General features: G+C 46.3%; 2 protein-coding genes across 2 annotated transcripts in view; one reads left to right on the forward strand and one right to left on the reverse strand.

Moving 5' to 3' along the window:
• LOC129856012 (intelectin-like) overlaps window positions 1-651 on the forward strand; it is a 16,445-nt gene extending 15,794 nt beyond the window's left edge. Inside the window, exon 8 of the mRNA XM_055924141.1 lies at window positions 1-651. This exon is cut by the window's left edge and continues 175 nt beyond it. The gene's annotated coding sequence lies outside the window, so the exon portion shown is untranslated.
• Window positions 652-5,246: 4,595 nt separating this feature from the next.
• Window positions 5,247-20,000, reverse strand: part of LOC129856169 (protocadherin-10-like) — an 86,630-nt gene continuing 71,876 nt past the window's right edge. Inside the window, exons 4-6 of the mRNA XM_055924270.1 lie at window positions 19,363-19,564; window positions 11,376-16,889; window positions 5,247-10,891 (exon numbers count right to left, since the gene is read on the reverse strand). Coding sequence (XP_055780245.1) covers window positions 16,315-16,889; window positions 19,363-19,564 — 777 coding nt within the window. The 3' untranslated portion in view covers window positions 5,247-10,891; window positions 11,376-16,314. The remainder of the gene's footprint in view (window positions 10,892-11,375; window positions 16,890-19,362; window positions 19,565-20,000) is intronic.

Consider the following 20,000-nt stretch of genomic DNA (forward strand, 5'->3'; position numbering starts at 1 on the left):
CGTTTTTCTATACACTGTAAAGAATACACCTTTATTGTCCAAAAGAACCAACCATTCCATGATATTGAATAGAAAACTAACCATTCCATGGTATTGAATAGAAAACTAACCATTCCATGGTATTGAATAGAAAACTAACCATTCCATGGTATTGAGTAGAAAACTAACCATTCCATGGTATTGAATAGAAAACTAACCATTCCATGGTATTGAGTAGAAAACTAACCATTCCATGGTATTGAATAGAAAACTAACCATTCCATGGTATTGAATAGAAAACTAACCATTCCATGGTATTGAGTAGAAAACTAACCATTCCATGGTATTGAATAGAAAACTAACCATTCCATGGTATTGAGTAGAAAACTAACCATTCCATGGTATTGAGTAGAAAACTAACCATTCCATGGTATTGAATAGAAAACTAACCATTCCATGGTATTGAATAGAAAACTAACCATTCCATGGTATTGAATAGAAAACTAACCATTCCATGGTATTGAGTAGAAAACTAACCATTCCATGGTATTGAATAGAAAACTAACCATTCCATGGTATTGAATAGAAAACTAACCATTCCATGGTATTGAATAGAAAACTAACCATTCCATGGTATTGAATAGAAAACTAACCATTCCATGGTATTGAATAGAAAACTAACCTTTCCATGGTATTGAATAGAAAAATATCCATTCCATGGTATTGAATAGAAAACTAACCATTCCATGGTATTGAATAGAAAACTAACCTTTCCATGGTATTGAATAGAAAAATATCCATTCCATGGTATTGAATAGAAAACTAACCTTTCCATGGTATTGAATAGAAAAATATACATTCCATGCTGTCAACGTATATTCAGATTTGTTGTCGTTTGTTCTATGAAATCCCCTGTTTGATGAGATGATGTAATGGATATAACTTCTCCGTGGTTACTATAGAGGAACCATTCATTCATTAAATGTACTGTACAAATACAATTGCATATATGTGCTGTTCATGTCCAGTATTACTGCATATTAATCCATTGTATACCTTCTGAGTTGTAATGTTGGTTGTTGGCCACTAGGTGTCGCCGGTGATCCAGATAAACAGGGTCCACTTCAGCTCATTTTGACTCCCTCCCAAATGCCACCCTATTCCCTATATAGTTTACTACTTTCTCCACTCCCCAGGCTTTTACCTGTTCTATCCCATAGGTCTCTGTTCAAAAGTAGTGCCCTATATAGGAGATAGGGTGCCATTTGTCTAGTTGTCTGTGCTAGATCGACTAATTTGTTCTAGTCTTGGTTGTCTAGTTTGGTCTAGTCTTGGTCGTCTAGTTTGGTCTAGTCTTGGTCGTCTAGTTTGGTCTAGTCTTGGTCGTCTAGTTTGGTTTAGTCTTGGTCGTCTAGTTTGGTCTTGATCGTCTAGTTTGGTCTAGTCTTGGTCATCTAGTTCGCTTTTTTAGATCATCTAGATCTTTTGTTGTAGATCCCAGTTGACTTCTCTAGAATACAATCTCTCTCCTTAATGGTTTGAGTTTCATGTCTCTCTTCTCGCTCCCTAGCTCCTTGATGGCTCTAGTTTCATGTCTCTCACTGTGCCTTGCCTCCCTTCCTAGCTCCTTGGTCTCTCTCCTAGCTCATTGGTCTCTCCTAGCTCCTTGGTCTCTCACCTTAGCTTGTTATTGGTTCTGTTTCTCACTAGCTCCCTCTCCTCTTCCTCCTAGCCTAGCATAGCCTCTCCTTTCAGCCTCAAAATTCCAGCCCACACGGAACGACCCCCTCTGTATACCCCCAAGAAACCAGGGACACACACATTTGATACATTTTGTTGTTACACTGCCTTGAGTCTTCAGGATGCCCCGCCCACTTGGGCTTATAAGACACTTGTATTCATGATTCATGATGATTAATCGTTGACAAACTGCAGTAGCTGAAGATGACATCAGTATTTTCACATCACGACCGTCGTTCTCTCAATAACTGCCATCCAAGTCCATTCTGATTGGGTTCAGAACTTTATAGAGAACTACTGTGAGGTTACCTGTGGCCCGTTGTGGCCCGGTGTGGCCCGTTGTGGCCCAGTGTGGCCCGGTGTGGCCAGGTGACAGAGTGTGGCCCGGTGTGGCCCGGTGTGACCCGGTGACAGAGTGTGGCCCGGTGTGGCCCAGGTGTGGCCCAGGTGTGACCCGTTGTGGCCCAGGTGTGGCCCGTTGCGGCCCAGGTGTGGCCCAGGTGACAGAGTGTGGTTTCATTACCTTGGAAGCAGTCTATGGATTAGGACAGAGGGGGTCCATCACAAAATGGCATCCTATTCCCCACACAGTGCAGTAGTTTCAACCAGGGCCCAAGAAGTGCACTATATAGGGAATAGGGCTCTGGTCTAAAGTCACTAGTAGTTCACTATATAGGGACTAGGGAGCCATTTGGGGCGTAACAGGTTTGTTACCTAGCTACTGCCACCAAATCAAATCAAATGTTATTAGTCACATGCGCCGAATACAACAGGTGTAGTAGACCTTACAGTGAAATGTTTACTTACGAGCCCCTAACCAACAGTGCAGTTTCAAAAAAAATATGGATAAGAACAAGAAATAAAAGTAACAAGTAATTAAAGATCAGCAGTGAAATTACAATAGTAAGACTATATACAGGAGGGTACCGGTACAGAGTCAATGTGCGGGGCCCCCGGTTAGTTGAGGTAGTATGTACATGTAGGTGGAGTTATTAAAATGACTATGCATGAATCAAAATCAAATCAAATGTATTTATAAATATTTTCTTCCATCAGCTGATATCTCAAAGTGCTGTACTGAAACCTAAAACCCCAAACAGCAAGCAATGCAGGTGTAGAAGCACGACAACAACAGAGAGCAGCAGTGGTGTAAAGAGGGGGGGGGGGGTGCAAATAGTCTGGGTAGCCATTTCATTAAGTGTTTAGGAGTCTCATGGCTTGGGGGTAGAAGCTGTTTCGAAGCCTCTTGGACCTAGACTTGGTGCTCCGGTACCGCTTGCCGTGCGGTAGCAGAGAGAACAGTCTATGACTAGGGTGGCTGGAGTCTTTGACCATATTTAGGGCCTTCTTCTGACACCGCCTGGTATAGAGGTCCTGGATGGCAGTAAGCTTGGCCCCAGGGACGTGGCTTGGCCCCCTGTTGTACTACCCTCTGTAGTGCCTTGCGGTCGGACGCCAAGCAGTTGCATTACCAGGCAGTGATGCAACCAGTCAGGATGCTCTCGATGGTGCAGCTGTAGAACCTTTTGAGGATCTGAGGACCCATGCCAAATCTTTTCAGTCTCCTGAGGGGGAATAGGTTTTGTCGTGCCCTCTTTTTTATTTTATTTCACCTTTATTTAACCAGGTAGGCCAGTTGAGAACAAGTTCTCATTTACAACTGCGACCTGGCCAAGATAAAGCAAAGCAGTGCCACAAAAACAACAACACAGAGTTACACATTAACAAACGTACAGTCAATAACACAATAGAAAGATCGATATACAGTGTGTGCAAATGAAGTAAGGAGGTAAGGCAATAAATAGGCCATAGTAGCGAAGTAATTACAATTTAGCAATTAACACTGGAGTGATAGATGTGCAGATGAGGATGTGCAGGTAGAAATACTGGTGTATAAAAGAGTAAAAAAGAATAATGTGGGGACGAGGTAGGTAGTTGGGTGGGCTATTTACACATGGGCTGTGTACAGCTGCAGCGATCGGTAAGCTGCTCTGACAGCCAATGCTTGAAGCTAGTGAGGGAGATATGTCTCCAACTTCAATGATTTTTGCAATTCGTTCCAGTCATTGGCAGCAGAGAACTGAAAGGAAAGGCGGCCAAAGGAAGAATTGGCTTTGGGGGTGACCAGTGAAGTATACCTGCTGGAGCGCGTGCTACGGGTGGGTGTTGCTATGGTGACCAGTGAACTGAGATAAGGCGGAGCTTTACCTAGCATAGACTTATAGATGACCTGGAGCCAGTGGGTTTGGCGACGAATATGTAGCGAGGACCAGCCAACGAGAGCATACAGGTCCCAGTGGTGGGTAGTATATGGGGCTTTGGTGACAAAACGGATTGCACTGTGATAGACTGCATCTAATTTGCTGAGTAGAGTATTGGAGACTATTTTGTAAATGACATCACCTAAGTCAAGGATTTACAGGATAGTCAGTTTTACGAGGGTATGTTTGGCAGCATGAGTGAAGGATGCTTTGTTGCGAAATAGGAAGCCGATTCTAGATTTAACTTTGGATTGGAGATGTTTGATGTGAGGCTGGAAGGAGAGTTTATAGTCTAACCAGACACATAGGTATTTATAGTTGTCCACATATTCTAAGTCAGAACCGTCCAGAGTAGTGATGCTAGGTGGGCGGTCGGGCTGTGCAGGCAGCTATCGATTGAAAAGCATGCATTTAGTTTTACTAGCGTTTAAGAGCAGTTGGAGGCCACGGAAGGAGTGTTGTATGGCATTGAAGCTCGTTTGGAGGTTTGTTAACACAGTGTCCAAAGATGGGCCAGAAGTATACAGAATGGTGTCGTCTGCGTAGAGGTGGATCAGAGAATCACCTGCAGCAAGAGCGACATCATTGATGTATACAGAGAAAAGAGTCGGCTCGAGAACTGAACCCTGTGGTACCCCCATAGAGACTGTCAGAGGTCCGGAAAACAGGCCCTCCGATTTGACACACTGAACTCTATCTGAGAAGTAGTTAGCGAACCAGGCAAGGCAGTCATTTAAGAAACCAAGGCTGTTGAGTCTGCCGATGAGAATACCTCTCACGACTGTCTTGGTGTGCTTGGACCGTGTCAGTTTGTTGGGGATGTGGACACCAAGGAACTTGAAACTCTCAATCTGCTCCACTGCTCGGGTCCTCCTTTTCCTTTAGTCCACAATCATCTCCTTTGTCTTGCTAGGTTGAGCATTTTCAAACCAAAAACATCAATGTACCAGCTATTAGCATGTTATTAATGTCATGCCCGGGGCCACGTCTCAATCCTACAACATCAATGTACCAGCTATTAGCATGTTATTAATGTCATGCCCGGGGCCACGTCTCAATCTGAGGCACGTTATAGAGCAGAGTACTGGACAGTCTACAGTGAGCCTTTATTAAAAGGCATTTCCCCCAACGTTCAAGGATATCGCCTTCATGGTAAACACTGTGAATGTTGGCTCAAGTGGAAATTTAAAAGTCAAATGCAATGTGCTGCTCTATAACGCACTTTGGATTGAATCCCGAGCCTGAGTACAAATTAAAAAATGCAACTTTTAAAATGTTTCAAGGAGCTTTTAATGTCAAAGTCAAACTTTTACACACCATCATCATCATCATCATCATGAAACCGTTCTATAACAACAACTCCTTGGCTGTGACTGAAATGGGACCCTTTTCCCTCTATAGTCCACTACTGTTGATCAGGGCCCTCTATAGTCCACTACCGTTAACCAGGCCCCTCTATAGTCCACTACTGTTGACCAGGGCCCTCTATAGTCCACTACTGTTGACCAGGGCCCTCTATAGTCCACTACTGTTGACCAGGGCCCTCTATAGTCCACTACTGTTGACCAGGGCCCTCTATAGTCCACTACTGTTGACCAGGGCCCTCTATAGTCCACTACTGTTGACCAGGGCCCTCTATAGTCCACTACTGTTGACCAGGGCCCTCTATAGTCCACTACTGTTGACCAGGGCCCTCTATAGTCCACTACTGTTGACCAGGGCCCTCTATAGTCCACTACTGTTGACCAGGGCCCTCTATAGTCCACTACTGTTGACCAGGGCCCTCTATAGTCCACTACTGTTGACCAGGGCCCTCTATAGTCCACTACTGTTGACCAGGCCCCTCTATAGTCCACTACTGTTGACCAGGGCCCTCTATAGTCCACTACTGTTGACCAGGGCCCTCTATAGTGAACTACTGTTGACCAGGGCCCTCTATAGTCCACTACTGTTGACCAGGGCCCTCTATAGTGAACTACTGTTGACCAGGGCCCTCTATAGTCCACTACTGTTGACCAGGGCCCTCTATAGTCCACTAATGTTGACCAGGGCCCTCTATAGTCCACTACTGTTGACCAGGGCCCTCTATAGTCCACTACTGTTGACCAGGGCCCTCTATAGTCCACTACTGTTGACCAGGGCCCTCTATAGTCCATTACTGTTGACCAGGGCCCTCTATAGTCCACTACTGTTGACCAGGGCCCTCTATAGTCCACTACTGTTAACCAGGGCCCTCTATAGTCCACTACTGTTGACCAGGGCCCTCTATTGTCCACTACTGTTGACCAGGGCCCTCTATTGTCCACTACTGTTGACCAGGGCCCTCTATAGTCCACTACTGTTGACTAGGGCCCTCTATAGTCCACTACTGTTGACCAGGGCCCTCTATAGTCCACTACTGTTGACCAGGGCCCTCTATAGTCCACTACTGTTGACCAGGGCCCTCTATAGTCCACTACTGTTGACCAGGGCCCTCTATAGTCCACTACTGTTAACCAGGGCCCTCTATAGTCCACTACTGTTGACCAGGCCCCTCTATAAGCCACTACTGTTGACCAGGGCCCTCTATAGTCCACTACTGTTGACCAGGGCCCTCTATAGTCCACTACTGTTGACCAGGGCCCTCTTTAGTTCACTAATGTTGACCAGGGCCTTCTATAGTCCACTACTGTTGACCAGGCCCCTCTATAGTCCACTACTGTTGCCAAGGGCACTCTATAGTCCACTACTGTTGACCAGGGCCCTCTATAGTCCACTACTGTTGACCAGGGCCCTCTATAGTTCACTAATGTTGACCAGGGCCCTCTATAGTCCACTACTGTTGATCAGGGCCCTCTATAGTCCACTACCGTTAACCAGGCCCCTCTATAGTCCACTACTGTTGACCAAGGCCCTCTATAGTCCACTACTGTTGATCGGGGTCCTCTATAGTCCATTACTGTTGACCAGGGCCCTCTATTGTCCACTACTGTTGACCAGGGCCCTCTATTGTCCACTTAATAAGGAATAGGGTACCATTTCTGGAAGCACACCTCATCCTCGTAATCATTAGCAAATGCATTTAGTTGAATAATTAATGAATCCCAGCTAATAATAGAGCAGCAAACAGATAAATAATAAAAAAAGAGAAAATCAAGAGGAAAAAAAATGTTTTTAGTTTTTAAAGTTTTTTTTTTAATGCAAAATTGAAACAGGTAAAACATGCCTTTTTCTCTGTTATGAACATTGTTCGCTGTTCTGCGTGTTCTACGGGTTCCTCGGTTCTACTGGGTAGTTCTTATGGTTCTATAGATGGCTATTAGGTAATCGACCAATCAGGAGTTCAAAAGGCACCCTATTCCCTATATAGTGCACTACTTTGGCCACAGTCCTGGTCATAAGTAGTGCACTATATAGGGTAACATTTAGGATTCATTCCGAGGTGTCACCTTTCAAAATTAAAGTCCTAAACCGGTTGAATGGAAATATCTCTTTAAGACGTCATTAACCTGTTATCACCCTGTCCTCTCTCTCTCCAGACCTGTTATCACCCTGTCCTCTCTCTCTCTCCAGACCTGTTATCACCCTGTCCACTCTCTCTCTCTCTCCCCAGACCTGTTATCACCCTGTCCTCTCTCTCTCTCTCCAGGCCTGTTATCACCCTGTCCTCTCTCTCTCCAGACCTGTTATCACCCTGTCCTCTCTCTCTCTCTCCAGGCCTGCTATCACCCTGTCCTCTCTCTCTCTCCAGACCTGTTATCACCCTGTCCTCTCTCTCTCTCCAGACCTGTTATCACCCTGTCCTCTCTCTCTCTCCAGACCTGTTATCACCCAGTCCTCTCTCTCTCTCCAGACCTGTTATCACCCTGTCCTCTATCTCTCTCCAGACCTGTTATCACCCTGTCCTCTCTCTCTCCAGACCTGTTATCACCCTGTCCTCTCTCTCTCTCCAGACCTGTTATCACCCTGTCCTCTCTCTCTCTCTCTCTCCAGACCTGTTATCACCCTGTCCTCTCTCTCTCTCCAGACCTGTTATCACCCTGTCCTCTCTCTCTCTCTCCAGACCTGTTATCACCCTGTCCTCTCTCTCTCTCTCCAGGCCTGTTATCACCCTGTCCTCTCTCTCTCTCCAGGCCTGTTATCACACTGTCCTCTCTCTCTCTCCAGACCTGTTATCACCCTGTCCTCTCTCTCTCTCCAGGCCTGTTATCACCCTGTCCTCTCTCTCTCTCCAGGCCTGTTATCACCCTGTCCTCTCTCTCTCCAGACCTGTTATCACCCTGTCCTCTCTCTCTCTCTCTCTCTCCAGACCTGTTATCACCCTGTCCTCTCTCTCTCTCCAGACCTGTTATCACCCTGTCCTCTCTCTCTCTCCAGGCCTGTTATCACCCGGTCCTCTCTCTCTCTCTCCAGACCTGTTATCACCCTGTCCTCTCTCTCTCTCTCCAAACCTGTTATCACCCAGTCCTCTCTCTCTCTCCAGGCCTGTTATCACCCTGTCCTCTCTCTCTCTCTCCAGAACTGTTATCACCCTGTCCTCTCTCTCTCTCTCTCTCCAGGCCTGTTATCACCTGTCCTCTCTCTCTCCAGGCCTGTTATCACCCTGTCCTCTCTCTCTCTCCAGACCTGTTATCACCCTGTCCTCTCTCTCTCTCCAGACCTGTTATCACCCTGTCCTCTCTCTCTCTCCAGACCTGTTATCACCCTGTCCTCTCTCTCTCTCCAGACCTGTTATCACCCTGTCCTCTCTCTCTCTCCAGACCTGTTATCACCCTGTCCTCTCTCTCTCTCCACACCTGTTATCACCCTGTCCTCTCTCTCTCCAGACCTGTTATCACCCTGTCCTCTCTCTCTCTCCAGACCTGTTATCACCCTGTCCTCTCTCTCTCCAGGCCTGTTATCACCCTGTCCTCTCTCTCTCTCCAGACCTGTTATCACCCTGTCCTCTCTCTCTCCAGACCTGTTATCACCCTGTCCTCTCTCTCTCTCTCCAGACCTGTTATCACCCTGTCCTCTCTCTCTCTCTCCAGACCTGTTATCACCCTGTCCTCTCTCTCTCTCTCTCCAGACCTGTTATCACCCTGTCCTCTCTCTCTCTCTCTCCAGACCTGTTATCACCCTGTCCTCTCTCTCTCTCTCTCTCTCTCTCTCTCCAGGCCTGTTATCACCCTGTCCTCTCTCTCTCCAGGCCCGTTATCACCCTGTCCTCTCTCTCTCTCCAGACCTGTTATCACCCTGTCCTCTCTCTCTCTCTCCAGGCCTGTTATCACCCTGTCCTCTCTCTCTCTCTCCAGACCTGTTATCACCCTGTCCTCTCTCTCTCTCCAGGCCTGTTATCACCCTGTCCTCTCTCTCTCTCTCTCCAAACCTGTTATCACCCTGTCCTCTCTCTCTCCAGGCCTGTTATCACCCAGTCCTCTCTCTCTCTCCAGGCCTGTTATCACCCTGTCCTCTCTCTCTCCAGACCTGTTATCACCCTGTCCTCTCTCTCTCTCTCCAAACCTGTTATCACCCTGTCCTCTCTCTCTCTCTCCAGACCTGTTATCACCCTGTCCTCTCTCTCTCTCTCTCCAAACCTGTTATCACCCTGTCCTCTCTCTCTCTCTCCAGGCCTGTTATCACCCTGTCCTCTCTCTCTCTCCAGGCCTGTTATCACCCTGTCCTCTCTCTCTCTCTCCAGACCTGTTATCACCCTGTCCTCTCTCTCTCTCTCTCTCTCTCCAGGCCTGTTATCACCCTGTCCTCTCTCTCTCCAGGCCTGTTATCACCCTGTCCTCTCTCTCTCCAGGCCTGTTATCACCCTGTCCTCTCTCTCTCTCCAGACCTGTTATCACCCTGTCCTCTCTCTCTCCAGGCCTGTTATCACCCTGACCTCTCTCTCTCTCTCCAGACCTGTTATCACCCTGTCCTCTCTCTCTCTCTCCAGACCTGTTATCACCCTGTCCTCTCTCTCCCCAGGCCTGTTATCACCCTGTCCTCTCTCTCTCTCTCTCTCTCTCTCTCTCTCTCTCTCTCTCTCTCTCTCTCTCTCTCTCTCTCTCTCTCTCTCTCTCTCTCTCTCTCCAGGCCTGTTATCACCCTGTCCTCTCTCTCTCCAGACCTGTTATCACCCTGTCCTCTCTCTCTCTCCAGGCCTGTTATCACCCTGTCCTCTCTCTCTCTCTCCAGACCTGTTATCACCCTGTCCTCTCTCTCTCCAGACCTGTTATCACCCTGTCCTCTCTCTCTCTCTCTCTCCAGACCTGTTATCACCCTGTCCTCTCTCTCTCCAGGCCTGTTATCACCCTGTCCTCTCTCTCTCTCCAGACCTGTTATCACCCTGTCCTCTCTCTCTCTCTCCAAACCTGTTATCACCCTGTCCTCTCTCTCTCTCTCCAGACCTGTTATCACCCTGTCCTCTCTCTCCCCAGGCCTGTTATCACCCTGTCCTCTCTCTCTCTCTCTCTCTCTCTCTCTCTCTCTCTCTCTCTCTCTCTCTCTCTCTCTCTCTCTCTCTCTCTCTCTCTCCAGGCCTGTTATCACCCTGTCCTCTCTCTCTCCAGACCTGTTATCACCCTGTCCTCTCTCTCTCTCCAGGCCTGTTATCACCCTTTCCTCTCTCTCTCTCTCCAGACCTGTTATCACCCTGTCCTCTCTCTCTCCAGACCTGTTATCACCCTGTCCTCTCTCTCTCTCTCTCTCCAGACCTGTTATCACCCTGTCCTCTCTCTCTCCAGGCCTGTTATCACCCTGTCCTCTCTCTCTCTCCAGACCTGTTATCACCCTGTCCTCTCTCGCTCTCTCCAAACCTGTTATCACCCTGTCCTCTCTCTCTCTCTCCAGACCTGTTATCACCCTGTCCTCTCTCTCTCTCTCTCCAAACCTGTTATCACCCTGTCCTCTCTCTCTCTCTCCAGGCCTGTTATCACCCTGTCCTCTCTCTCTCTCCAGGCCTGTTATCACCCTGTCCTCTCTCTCTCTCTCCAGACCTGTTATCACCCTGTCCTCTCTCTCTCTCTCTCTCTCCAGGCCTGTTATCACCCTGTCCTCTCTCTCTCCAGGCCTGTTATCACCCTGTCCTCTCTCTCTCCAGGCCTGTTATCACCCTGTCCTCTCTCTCTCTCCAGACCTGTTATCACCCTGTCCTCTCTCTCTCCAGGCCTGTTATCACCCTGACCTCTCTCTCTCTCTCCAGACCTGTTATCACCCTGTCCTCTCTCTCTCTCTCCAGACCTGTTATCACCCTGTCCTCTCTCTCTCCAGGCCTGTTATCACCCTGCCCCCCTTCCCTCTCTCTCTCTCTCTCTCTCTCTCTCTCTCTCTCTCTCTCCAGGCCTGTTATCACCCTGTCCTCTCTCTCTCCAGACCTGTTATCACCCTGTCCTCTCTCTCTTTCCAGGCCTGTTATCACCCTGTCCTCTCTCTCTCTCTCCAGACCTGTTATCACCCTGTCCTCTCTCTCTCCAGACCTGTTATCACCCTGTCCTCTCTCTCTCTCTCTCTCCAGACCTGTTATCACCCTGTCCTCTCTCTCTCCAGGCCTGTTATCACCCTGTCCTCTCTCTCTCTCCAGACCTGTTATCACCCTGTCCTCTCTCTCTCTCTCCAGACCTGTTATCACCCAGTCCTCTCTCTCTCTCCAGGCCTGTTATCACCCTGTCCTCTCTCTCTCTCTCTCCAGACCTGTTATCACCCTGTCCTCTCTCTCTCTCTCTCTCTCCAGACCTGTTATCACCCTGTCCTCTCTCTCTCTCTTTCCAGGCCTGTTATCACCCTGTCCTCTCTCTCTCTCCAGGCCTGTTATCACCCTGTCCTCTCTCTCTCCAGACCTGTTATCACCCTGTCCTCTCTCTCTCTCCAGACCTGTTATCACCCTGTCCTCTCTCTCTCTCTCCAGACCTGTTATCACCCTGTCCTCTCTCTCTCCAGACCTGTTATCACCCTGTCCTCTCTCTCTCTCTCTCTCCAGACCTGTTATCACCCGGTCCTCTCTCTCTCTCCAGACCTGTTATCACCCTGTCCTCTCTCTCTCTCTCCAGACCTGTTATCACCCTGTCCTCTCTCTCTCCAGGCCCATTTAACAGGGCTAAGAAGAAGTGATTTAAATTGTCTTTAAACGTGCAGTATATAAAACACACATACTCCCACACAATGCCAGCCTCCCAAATCGCACCCTAATCCCTGCATAGTGCACTACTGGCACCCTAATCCCTATACACTTCACGACTTTTAGCCGACTTTTGACGACAGACCCCCTATATGGCTTCTATAGGGACTAGGGTGCCATCCCGTACGCAGACACAGATTCATGTACACTGTTCCTATAGGTCTGTGACAGGCCGGGGAAGGAAAGGTAGGGTAGTATGCTAGTAGGGTAGGATGTCTGTACGAGACTCTGCATTAAAACAGCAGTTTGACTTCCCGGAAGAAAAGATCTGTCTTGTAATTAACACAAATCATTGTTCTCAGAGTCTCTTGTAGCAAAGTTCTCCTGGTCCGTTGGGGTTAACTCAGCTCCTGAGTCCAGACCCTGTGGGTTGGAATCCAGCTCCATGATTTCCATATGTCCAGGGACCGGGTGGTCATGGTTACTACACAGTATGTACTGTATGTCAGTGGCTCAAGGTGAGCTAGAAAACCCGGTAGGGTTATGGCATAGACAGACCAATCCCCTTCGAGCATTCCGGCTTGGAACCCAACGTTCTGGAACTAGAACCCACACAGAACCTCCGTCCATTGTCACATCAGCGCACCGCTGAGTCCAGTCCACCAATCACAGAGCTTCAGAGACAGCAGGTTGGGAGACAAGAGGTTAGAGGGCGGAGGGTTTGAGAAGGTCAGTGACACCATAGAGAAGAGTGGAGAGAGAGAGATCGGGGAACCATAGAACTACAACTCAATTCTAACTCACATTCTGGGGGATTGAATTAGAACTCAATTCTTAATCGAATTCTAAGGGATTGAATTAGAACTCAATTCTAAATCGAATTCTAAGGGATTAAATTAGAACTCAATTCTAAATCGAATTCTAAGGGATTGAATTAGAACTCAATTCTAAATTGAATTCTAAGGGATTGAATTAGAACTAAATTCTAATTCTAAGGGAGAATTGATGGTTTTGTTTTCACGTAGAAACCCAGCGGCTTGCTTTACAAATGACATACTGTACACATTGTGTCAAGTCTTACCTGAGAGGTGGTTAGTGTGTAACTGAAGTTAAAGTCACTGATTTATATGGTGCGTGATCTTTCTTTAGACTGCTAAGGTGTAGACGACTCTGGCTTCCTTTTAGAAAGGAGACAAGGAGATGATGCTACTTTAGACTGCTAAGGTGTAGACGACTCTGGCTTCCTTTTAGGAAGGAGACAAGGAGATGATGCTACTTTAGACTGATAAGGTGTAGACGACTCTGGCTTCCTTTTAGAAAGGAGACAAGGAGAGGATGCTACTTTAGACTGCTAAGGTGTAGCCCCTGGACTCTACAGTCCTTCCACGCGTCCCTTCAACGTGAGGAGATTCTCACTTTCTCTCAAATTGCTACAGCAACTAATCTCAACTAATCTCAAATAACCTCAAATAACCTCAAATAATCTCAAATAATCTCAAATAATCTCAAATAACCTCAAATAACCTCACCGAGGGATGAAGGTTTCTCTCTCTTCCTCTCCTCGTGATGACTTCACACACTGATGCTCTCTCTCCCTCTCTCCTTCTCTCTCCCTCTCTCCTTCTCTCTCCCTCTCTCCCTCTCTCCTTCTCTCTCCCTCTCTCCCTCTCTCCCTCTCTCCTTCTCTCTCCCTCTCTCCCTCTCTCCTTCTCTCTCCCTCTCTCCCTCTCTCCCTCTCTCCTTCTCTCTCCCTCTCTCCCTCTCTCCCTCTCTCCTTCGCCCTCACATACAAACACACACATAGAAACATACATCATGTTTTCAGAGATGCATAATATCTCCAAAAAGAAGGCGTCTGGTTTTCTCCCCCTAAAAATAACAAATTAGCGTATAGCCGTTTTTATTTCATGCAGAAGAAGAAGAGTTCGAGTTCTTTTTTTGTCCCGAAACATTTTGGTTTGTCCTATGAGTTACTACGTCCTGTTAGAGGAATCCTTTAAACATCCCTTTAATTAATGTAAAGCCGCTATATAGACCAAAACATCCCTTTAAGGTGTTGAAAGATGAATACTTATTTAAATACATGTTGACATAAATGGGGTTGAGGAGGAGGGGGGGGGCAGGGGGGGGGGAGCAGGCAAAAAGCTAGTTTTCAGAGGCAACATGTTATATGTTAAAAGTATGGTTAAATGCATGTAGATACATTGTGTGTGTGTGTGTGTGTGTGTGTGTGTGTGTGTGTGTGTGTGTGTGTGTGTGTGTGTGTGTGTGTGTGTGTGTGTGTGTGTGTGTGTGTGTGTGTGTGTGTGTGTGTGTGTGTGTGCACGTCGCATGGCTATGTCGTGTGTGTATGGTTTCACTGAGTGTGCGTAGTTGTGTGTGTGTTTCACTACATTGTGTGTGTGTGTTTCACTACATTGTGTGTGTGTGTTTCACTACATTGTGTGTGTGTGTTTCACTACATTGTGTGTGTGTGTTTCACTACATTGTGTGTGTGTGTTTCACTACATTGTGTGTGTGTGTGTTTCACTACATTGTGTGTGTGTGTTTCACTACATTGTGTGTGTGTGTTTCACTACATTGTGTGTGTGTGTGTGTTTCACTACATTGTGTGAGAGAGGGAGGATTCTGATATACATAATGAATGAAGTGACTGGTCGTCAGCACGGTAGAGTAGTCTGTAATGGCCTTAATGAATGGAGGGCAGTGCTGCAACACTGCCAGTCTAAACATATGTACAGTCTCCACTAGGGTTGCACATTTACGCTAACGTTCCCCAAAACCCCCAGGTTTATTTCCCAGAAATCCCGGTAAAAAAAAGATTCCTCGGAATAGGTAGGAAATCCGTCATCCTCCAACCAGGATTTCTGAAAAACCTTGGAGTTTTGTGAACGTTCCCAGAACTTAGCTTCCCTAGTCTCAGCAAGAGAAGGCAGAAAGACAGAAAAATTGTCATTTTCCATTAGAAAACGCTGGAATACGTTGGCACTGATACTGGTACCTCGTATTCCCAGTGATTCCAGCTCAGATCTGTAAAAACGTCACATTTGTCTGCATTCCTCCGAGGCTTTTTGTTTCAAAAATACCTGATGGTTTTTTTTCAATCAGTTATCTTTTCCTAAGTCCTTGTCTTCGCCAAAGAATCCGATTGGTTGTTACTGAAAATATATTGTCCGTGATTGGTTAGATTCTGATAATCCTCGTTGTATGGTTGGTTAATATCTCGATGCTACTTGTCAATAATGCCATATGATGATTGGTGGATTAGGTTTAAATCACATTTGATTGATGAGCATGAAATCCATTCAAATTCCTTTTATAACGACAGGCTCATCGGTCCTATCGTTTGATTGGTTAAACCGTCCATGGCGTCCCATCATCGCGTTCGCCGATTAGTCAGTTTCCGATCTGACCGATTATAAGTCTTTAAATCAAATGTTATTGGTCACATACACCTCAGCGAGTGTTCCCATTGGTCCTGAGGCGTGTATGGCGTCAGGCCCAGTTCCTCCATCTCTCTCCCATCTCCCCACAGCTCCCCCACAGCTTCCCCTGTTGGTGGGAGGTCAGACATGCATCTGATTCACTTTAAAGAGTTTTTTATAAAAGAGAAGAAAGAAGTTAACACTTGACACTGATCTAAGTTCAGTATTGTGTTGCTCCCTGTAATACTTCAAGTTAGGATTCAGGGAAGAGTAAACTGATCCTAGATCTGTTTTTTGAGAGAAACTTCTACCCAGAGTTTAGATTAGATGAAGTCAGTCAGTACGTGACTCCAGAGCAGAACTGCTCTCTCTTTCCCAAGGCGATCCATGGATCCATCTCCCTCCTCACCATACACATAAATATGACATTTTTAGCTTCCAAAAGTTCAGATTCGATTAAATCGTATTTTTTTTGGGGGGGGGGTTCAGTTAATTAACACCATTTATCTGTTTTTATTCACACCTTCTAGGTGTTTCTTCTTGGAGTTTAAGTTCCCAGTGTCCTTTTTGTGGTTCTGTAGTTGTGTGGTGTCTTGTCTCCAAAACAAACCCACTGAGCGGTCCTCTCTTCTTTAGGTGTTGTTATTATTGTTATTATTGTTATTATTGTTATTATTCACAGCTGGTCAAAGTTCTCAACAAAAAAACTACAACAGAAATGGACCATTTCATTCCAATGTCTAGAAGTGGACTGTTCCATTCCACCAGAACAAACAGGGATGGAATGTTCCATTCCATCAGCAAAGGGGTGCAGCAGCAGTGGACTGATCCATCCATCCTGCTCTTACAGGTAGACCTCTCTACGGGAGAGCGTGAGGCACGACGTGGTCTTGTAGTCCCCGTTCCTCGTTAATGGTATAACCTCCGGAGGGTTGACCCTGCCCTGACCCCCCCTATCCTCCTCGTGATGGCGTCTCCCGAACCCGGCGGAGCTGAACGTGTCGTACGACGCTGACGTCATCTTGCGGTTGAGTAGGTTCCGGTTGTGGTCGCCCATGTTCCGGTTCATCCTGTCTCCGCCCACCAGGCTGCCGAGAGGATCCCCATTGGCTAACGGTAACCTCTGACCTCCTCCGCCGACTCCCACGCTGACCACGCCCGGTTCGGAACTCCCGGCGCTGCCGGCGCTCTCGCTGTCACTATCTTCCTCATCATCGTCGTCATGGTTATTGTTGTTGTCGTTGCCAGGGGAGGCGAAGGTGGACAGGCGGGGCGGCTCGCTGACGTGGCGCTGGCGCTGGTGTTGCCGAGGCGACGGGCGGACAGCGGCGGGCATCCAACAAGTGTCGGAGTGTCCAAACTCATCACACTCCCTTGTGCACTTCCCTGTCAGGGCTACGTCTGGGAGCTGTCTGGCATCTGGAGAAAGAGAAGGATGGAGGGAGGGAGGAGAGAGCGAGGGAGTGTGAGAGGGGAGAGAGATATATTGTTAGAATATAATACAGAATAAATCAAACATATTTTAGCTGTCTGTCATCTACAGTTAAGTGGAGGGAGAGAGAGAGGGAGAAAGTATATAAATATGGTATTTAAAAAATATGGGAAATCTATTGGGGATGAAGCATAACACTGTCATCATACTGGTAATAATACGCAGCAACAACCACAGGTCGCTGAGAGAGGGAGAACTACTGTTAAAATAGAATACAGACTCAAAGATGTCTAGACTCATAGCTGTGTGGCATCTACAATGGGAAGGGAGGGGTTAGAAGGAGATCATCTGTTAATATGGGTTTAGAAAAGAGAGATTATACTGGGTTGGGTTAGGGTTAGGGTTAGGGTTAGGGTTAGGGTTAGGGTTAGGGTTAGGGAGGGAGGGGTTAGAAGGAGATCATCTGTTAATATGGGTTTAGAAAAGAGAGATTATACTGGGTTGGGTTAGGGTTAGGGTTAGGGTTAGGGTTAGGGTTAGGGAGGGAGGGGTTAGAAGGAGATCATCTGTTAATATGGGTTTAGAAAAGAGAGATTATACTGGGTTGAACACATCGGGTAATATTCAACAATTTATCATTGCTTTTGAGAGAGAAAGAGAGACCGAAAGACAGAGAGACAGACAAAGAGAGAGACAGAGAGAGACACAGAGAGACACAGACAGAGAGACAGACAAAGGGAGAGACAGAGAGAGACAGACAGAGAGACAGAGACACAGAGAGTGAGAGGCAGAGAGACAGACAAAGAGAGAGACAGAGAGACACAGAGAGACACAGACAGAGAGACAGAGACACAGAGAGTGAGAGGCAGAGAGACAGACAGACAGACAGACAGACAGACAGACAGACAGACAGACAGACAGACAGACAGACAGACAGACAGAGATACTTACATACTAGATATATAAAAGTGTATAGTGTATATAATTGAATAGAAAAATACTGACTGCATTGAAGGGATTCAAATCATTTCCTAAAATATATTAATAACACGTTCCAACAGCCCCAAAAGGTCAAAGGTTCAAAGGTCAATCTTTTGAGGACTGATGTAATATGTGAGAGGATTATGCCTACAGCAGACTGATTTATTTATTTACAGGTGTCTCTAAATAATATTTAAAGGGATCTCTACATGTCATATGTGAGAGGATTATGCCTACAGCAGACTGATTTATTTATTTAAAGGTGTCTCTAAATAATATTTAAAGGGATCTCTACATGTCATATGTGAGAGGATTATGCCTACAGCAGACTGATTTATTTATTTAAAGGTGTCTCTAAATAATATTTAAAGGGATCTCTACATGTCATATGTGAGAGGATTATGCCTACAGCAGACTGATTTATTTATTTACAGGTGTCTCTAAATAATATTTAAAGGGATCTCTACATGTCATATGTGAGAGGATTATGCCTACAGCAGACTGATGTATTTATTTAAAGGTGTCTCTAAATAATATTTAAAGGGATCTCTACATGTCATATGTGAGAGGATTATGCCTACAGCAGACTGATTTATTTATTTAAAGGTGTCTCTAAATAATATTTAAAGGGATCTCTACATGTCATATGTGAGAGGATTATGCCTACAGCAGACTGATTTATTTATTTACAGGTGTCTCTAAATAATATTTAAAGGGATCTCTACATGTCATATGTGAGAGGATTATGCCTACAGCAGACTGATTTATTTATTTAAAGGTGTCTCTAAATAATATTTAAAGGGATCTCTACATGTCATATGTGAGAGGATTATGCCTACAGCAGACTGATTTATTTATTTAAAGGTGTCTCTAAATAATATTTAAAGGGATCTCTACATGTCATATGTGAGAGGATTATGCCTACAGCAGACTGATTTATTTATTTACAGGTGTCTCTAAATAATATTTAAAGGGATCTCTACATGTCATATGTGAGAGGATTATGCCTACAGCAGACTGATTTATTTATTTACAGGTGTCTCTAAATAATATTTAAAGGGATCTCTACATGTCACATGTGAGAGGATTATGCCTACAGGAAATGAATGCCTCTAGACTTATTTAAAGGGATCTCTAGATATGTGAAGTGCACGGAGGGACACATTTAAAATGAGTAGGTCAGACTCATCTCTGTAGACTGATCTGAGGTCAGTTAAGTGGTAACGTGTTAAGGTAACGTGTCTCTCTCTCTCTCTCTCTTGTTGTTTCTATGAGACGTATTATGTTGTTGTATTCTGTGTAGGAGTGTGTGAGTCTGCGTTTGAGTAGACACAGTATCTCTGTGTGTGAGTGTTGGTGTGTGTGTGTCCCAGGTGTGTGAGTCTGCGTTTGAGTACACACAGTATCTCTGATACTGAGTGTTTGTGTGTGAGTGTTTGTGTGTGTGTGTCTCAGGAGTGTGTGTTCCCTCTCCCTCACCGTTCTCCACATGTTCCTCCTCTCCTACACTTCCCTCGGGTGTGGTCCTCTCGTACCCCTCCTCGGGGAGAGACAGCGCCCCCACACGGGGTCCAGAGGAACCCTTACTGCTGGGGGTCTCAGAGTCCTCTGCAGAGCTGTCATAGCAACCACCGTCCTGAGGCCCCGGGACCACGGAGAACGTCACCCTCCGCAGGGTCGCCTGGACGGCGAAAGAGAGGGGGAAGAGAGAGAGAGAGAGGTCTGTTAGAATGGGAGTATACGTCTGGGATTCGGTCATTTAAACATCAGATTAGAGAAAATACAACAGTCACTTCAACTGGTTACTGAGAGAGAGAGAGAGAGAGAGAGAGAGAGAGAGAGAGAGAGAGAGAGAGAGAGAGAGAGAGAGAGAGAGAGACAGAGAGAGAGAGAGAGAGAGAGAGAGAGAGAGAGAGAGAGAGAGAGAGAGAGAGAGAGAGAGAGAGAGAGAGAGAGAGAGAGAGAGAGAGAGAGAGAGAGAGAGAGAGAGAGAGAGAGAGAGAGAGAGAGAGAGAGAGAGAGAGAGAGAGAGAGAGAGAGAGAGATACCACACTTTGAACTGGCATCAAGACACACACACACACACACACACACACACACACACACACACACACACA

Source organism: Salvelinus fontinalis, chromosome 5 (assembly GCF_029448725.1).
Source record: "Salvelinus fontinalis isolate EN_2023a chromosome 5, ASM2944872v1, whole genome shotgun sequence".
Taxonomy (NCBI): Eukaryota; Metazoa; Chordata; class Actinopteri; order Salmoniformes; family Salmonidae; genus Salvelinus; species Salvelinus fontinalis.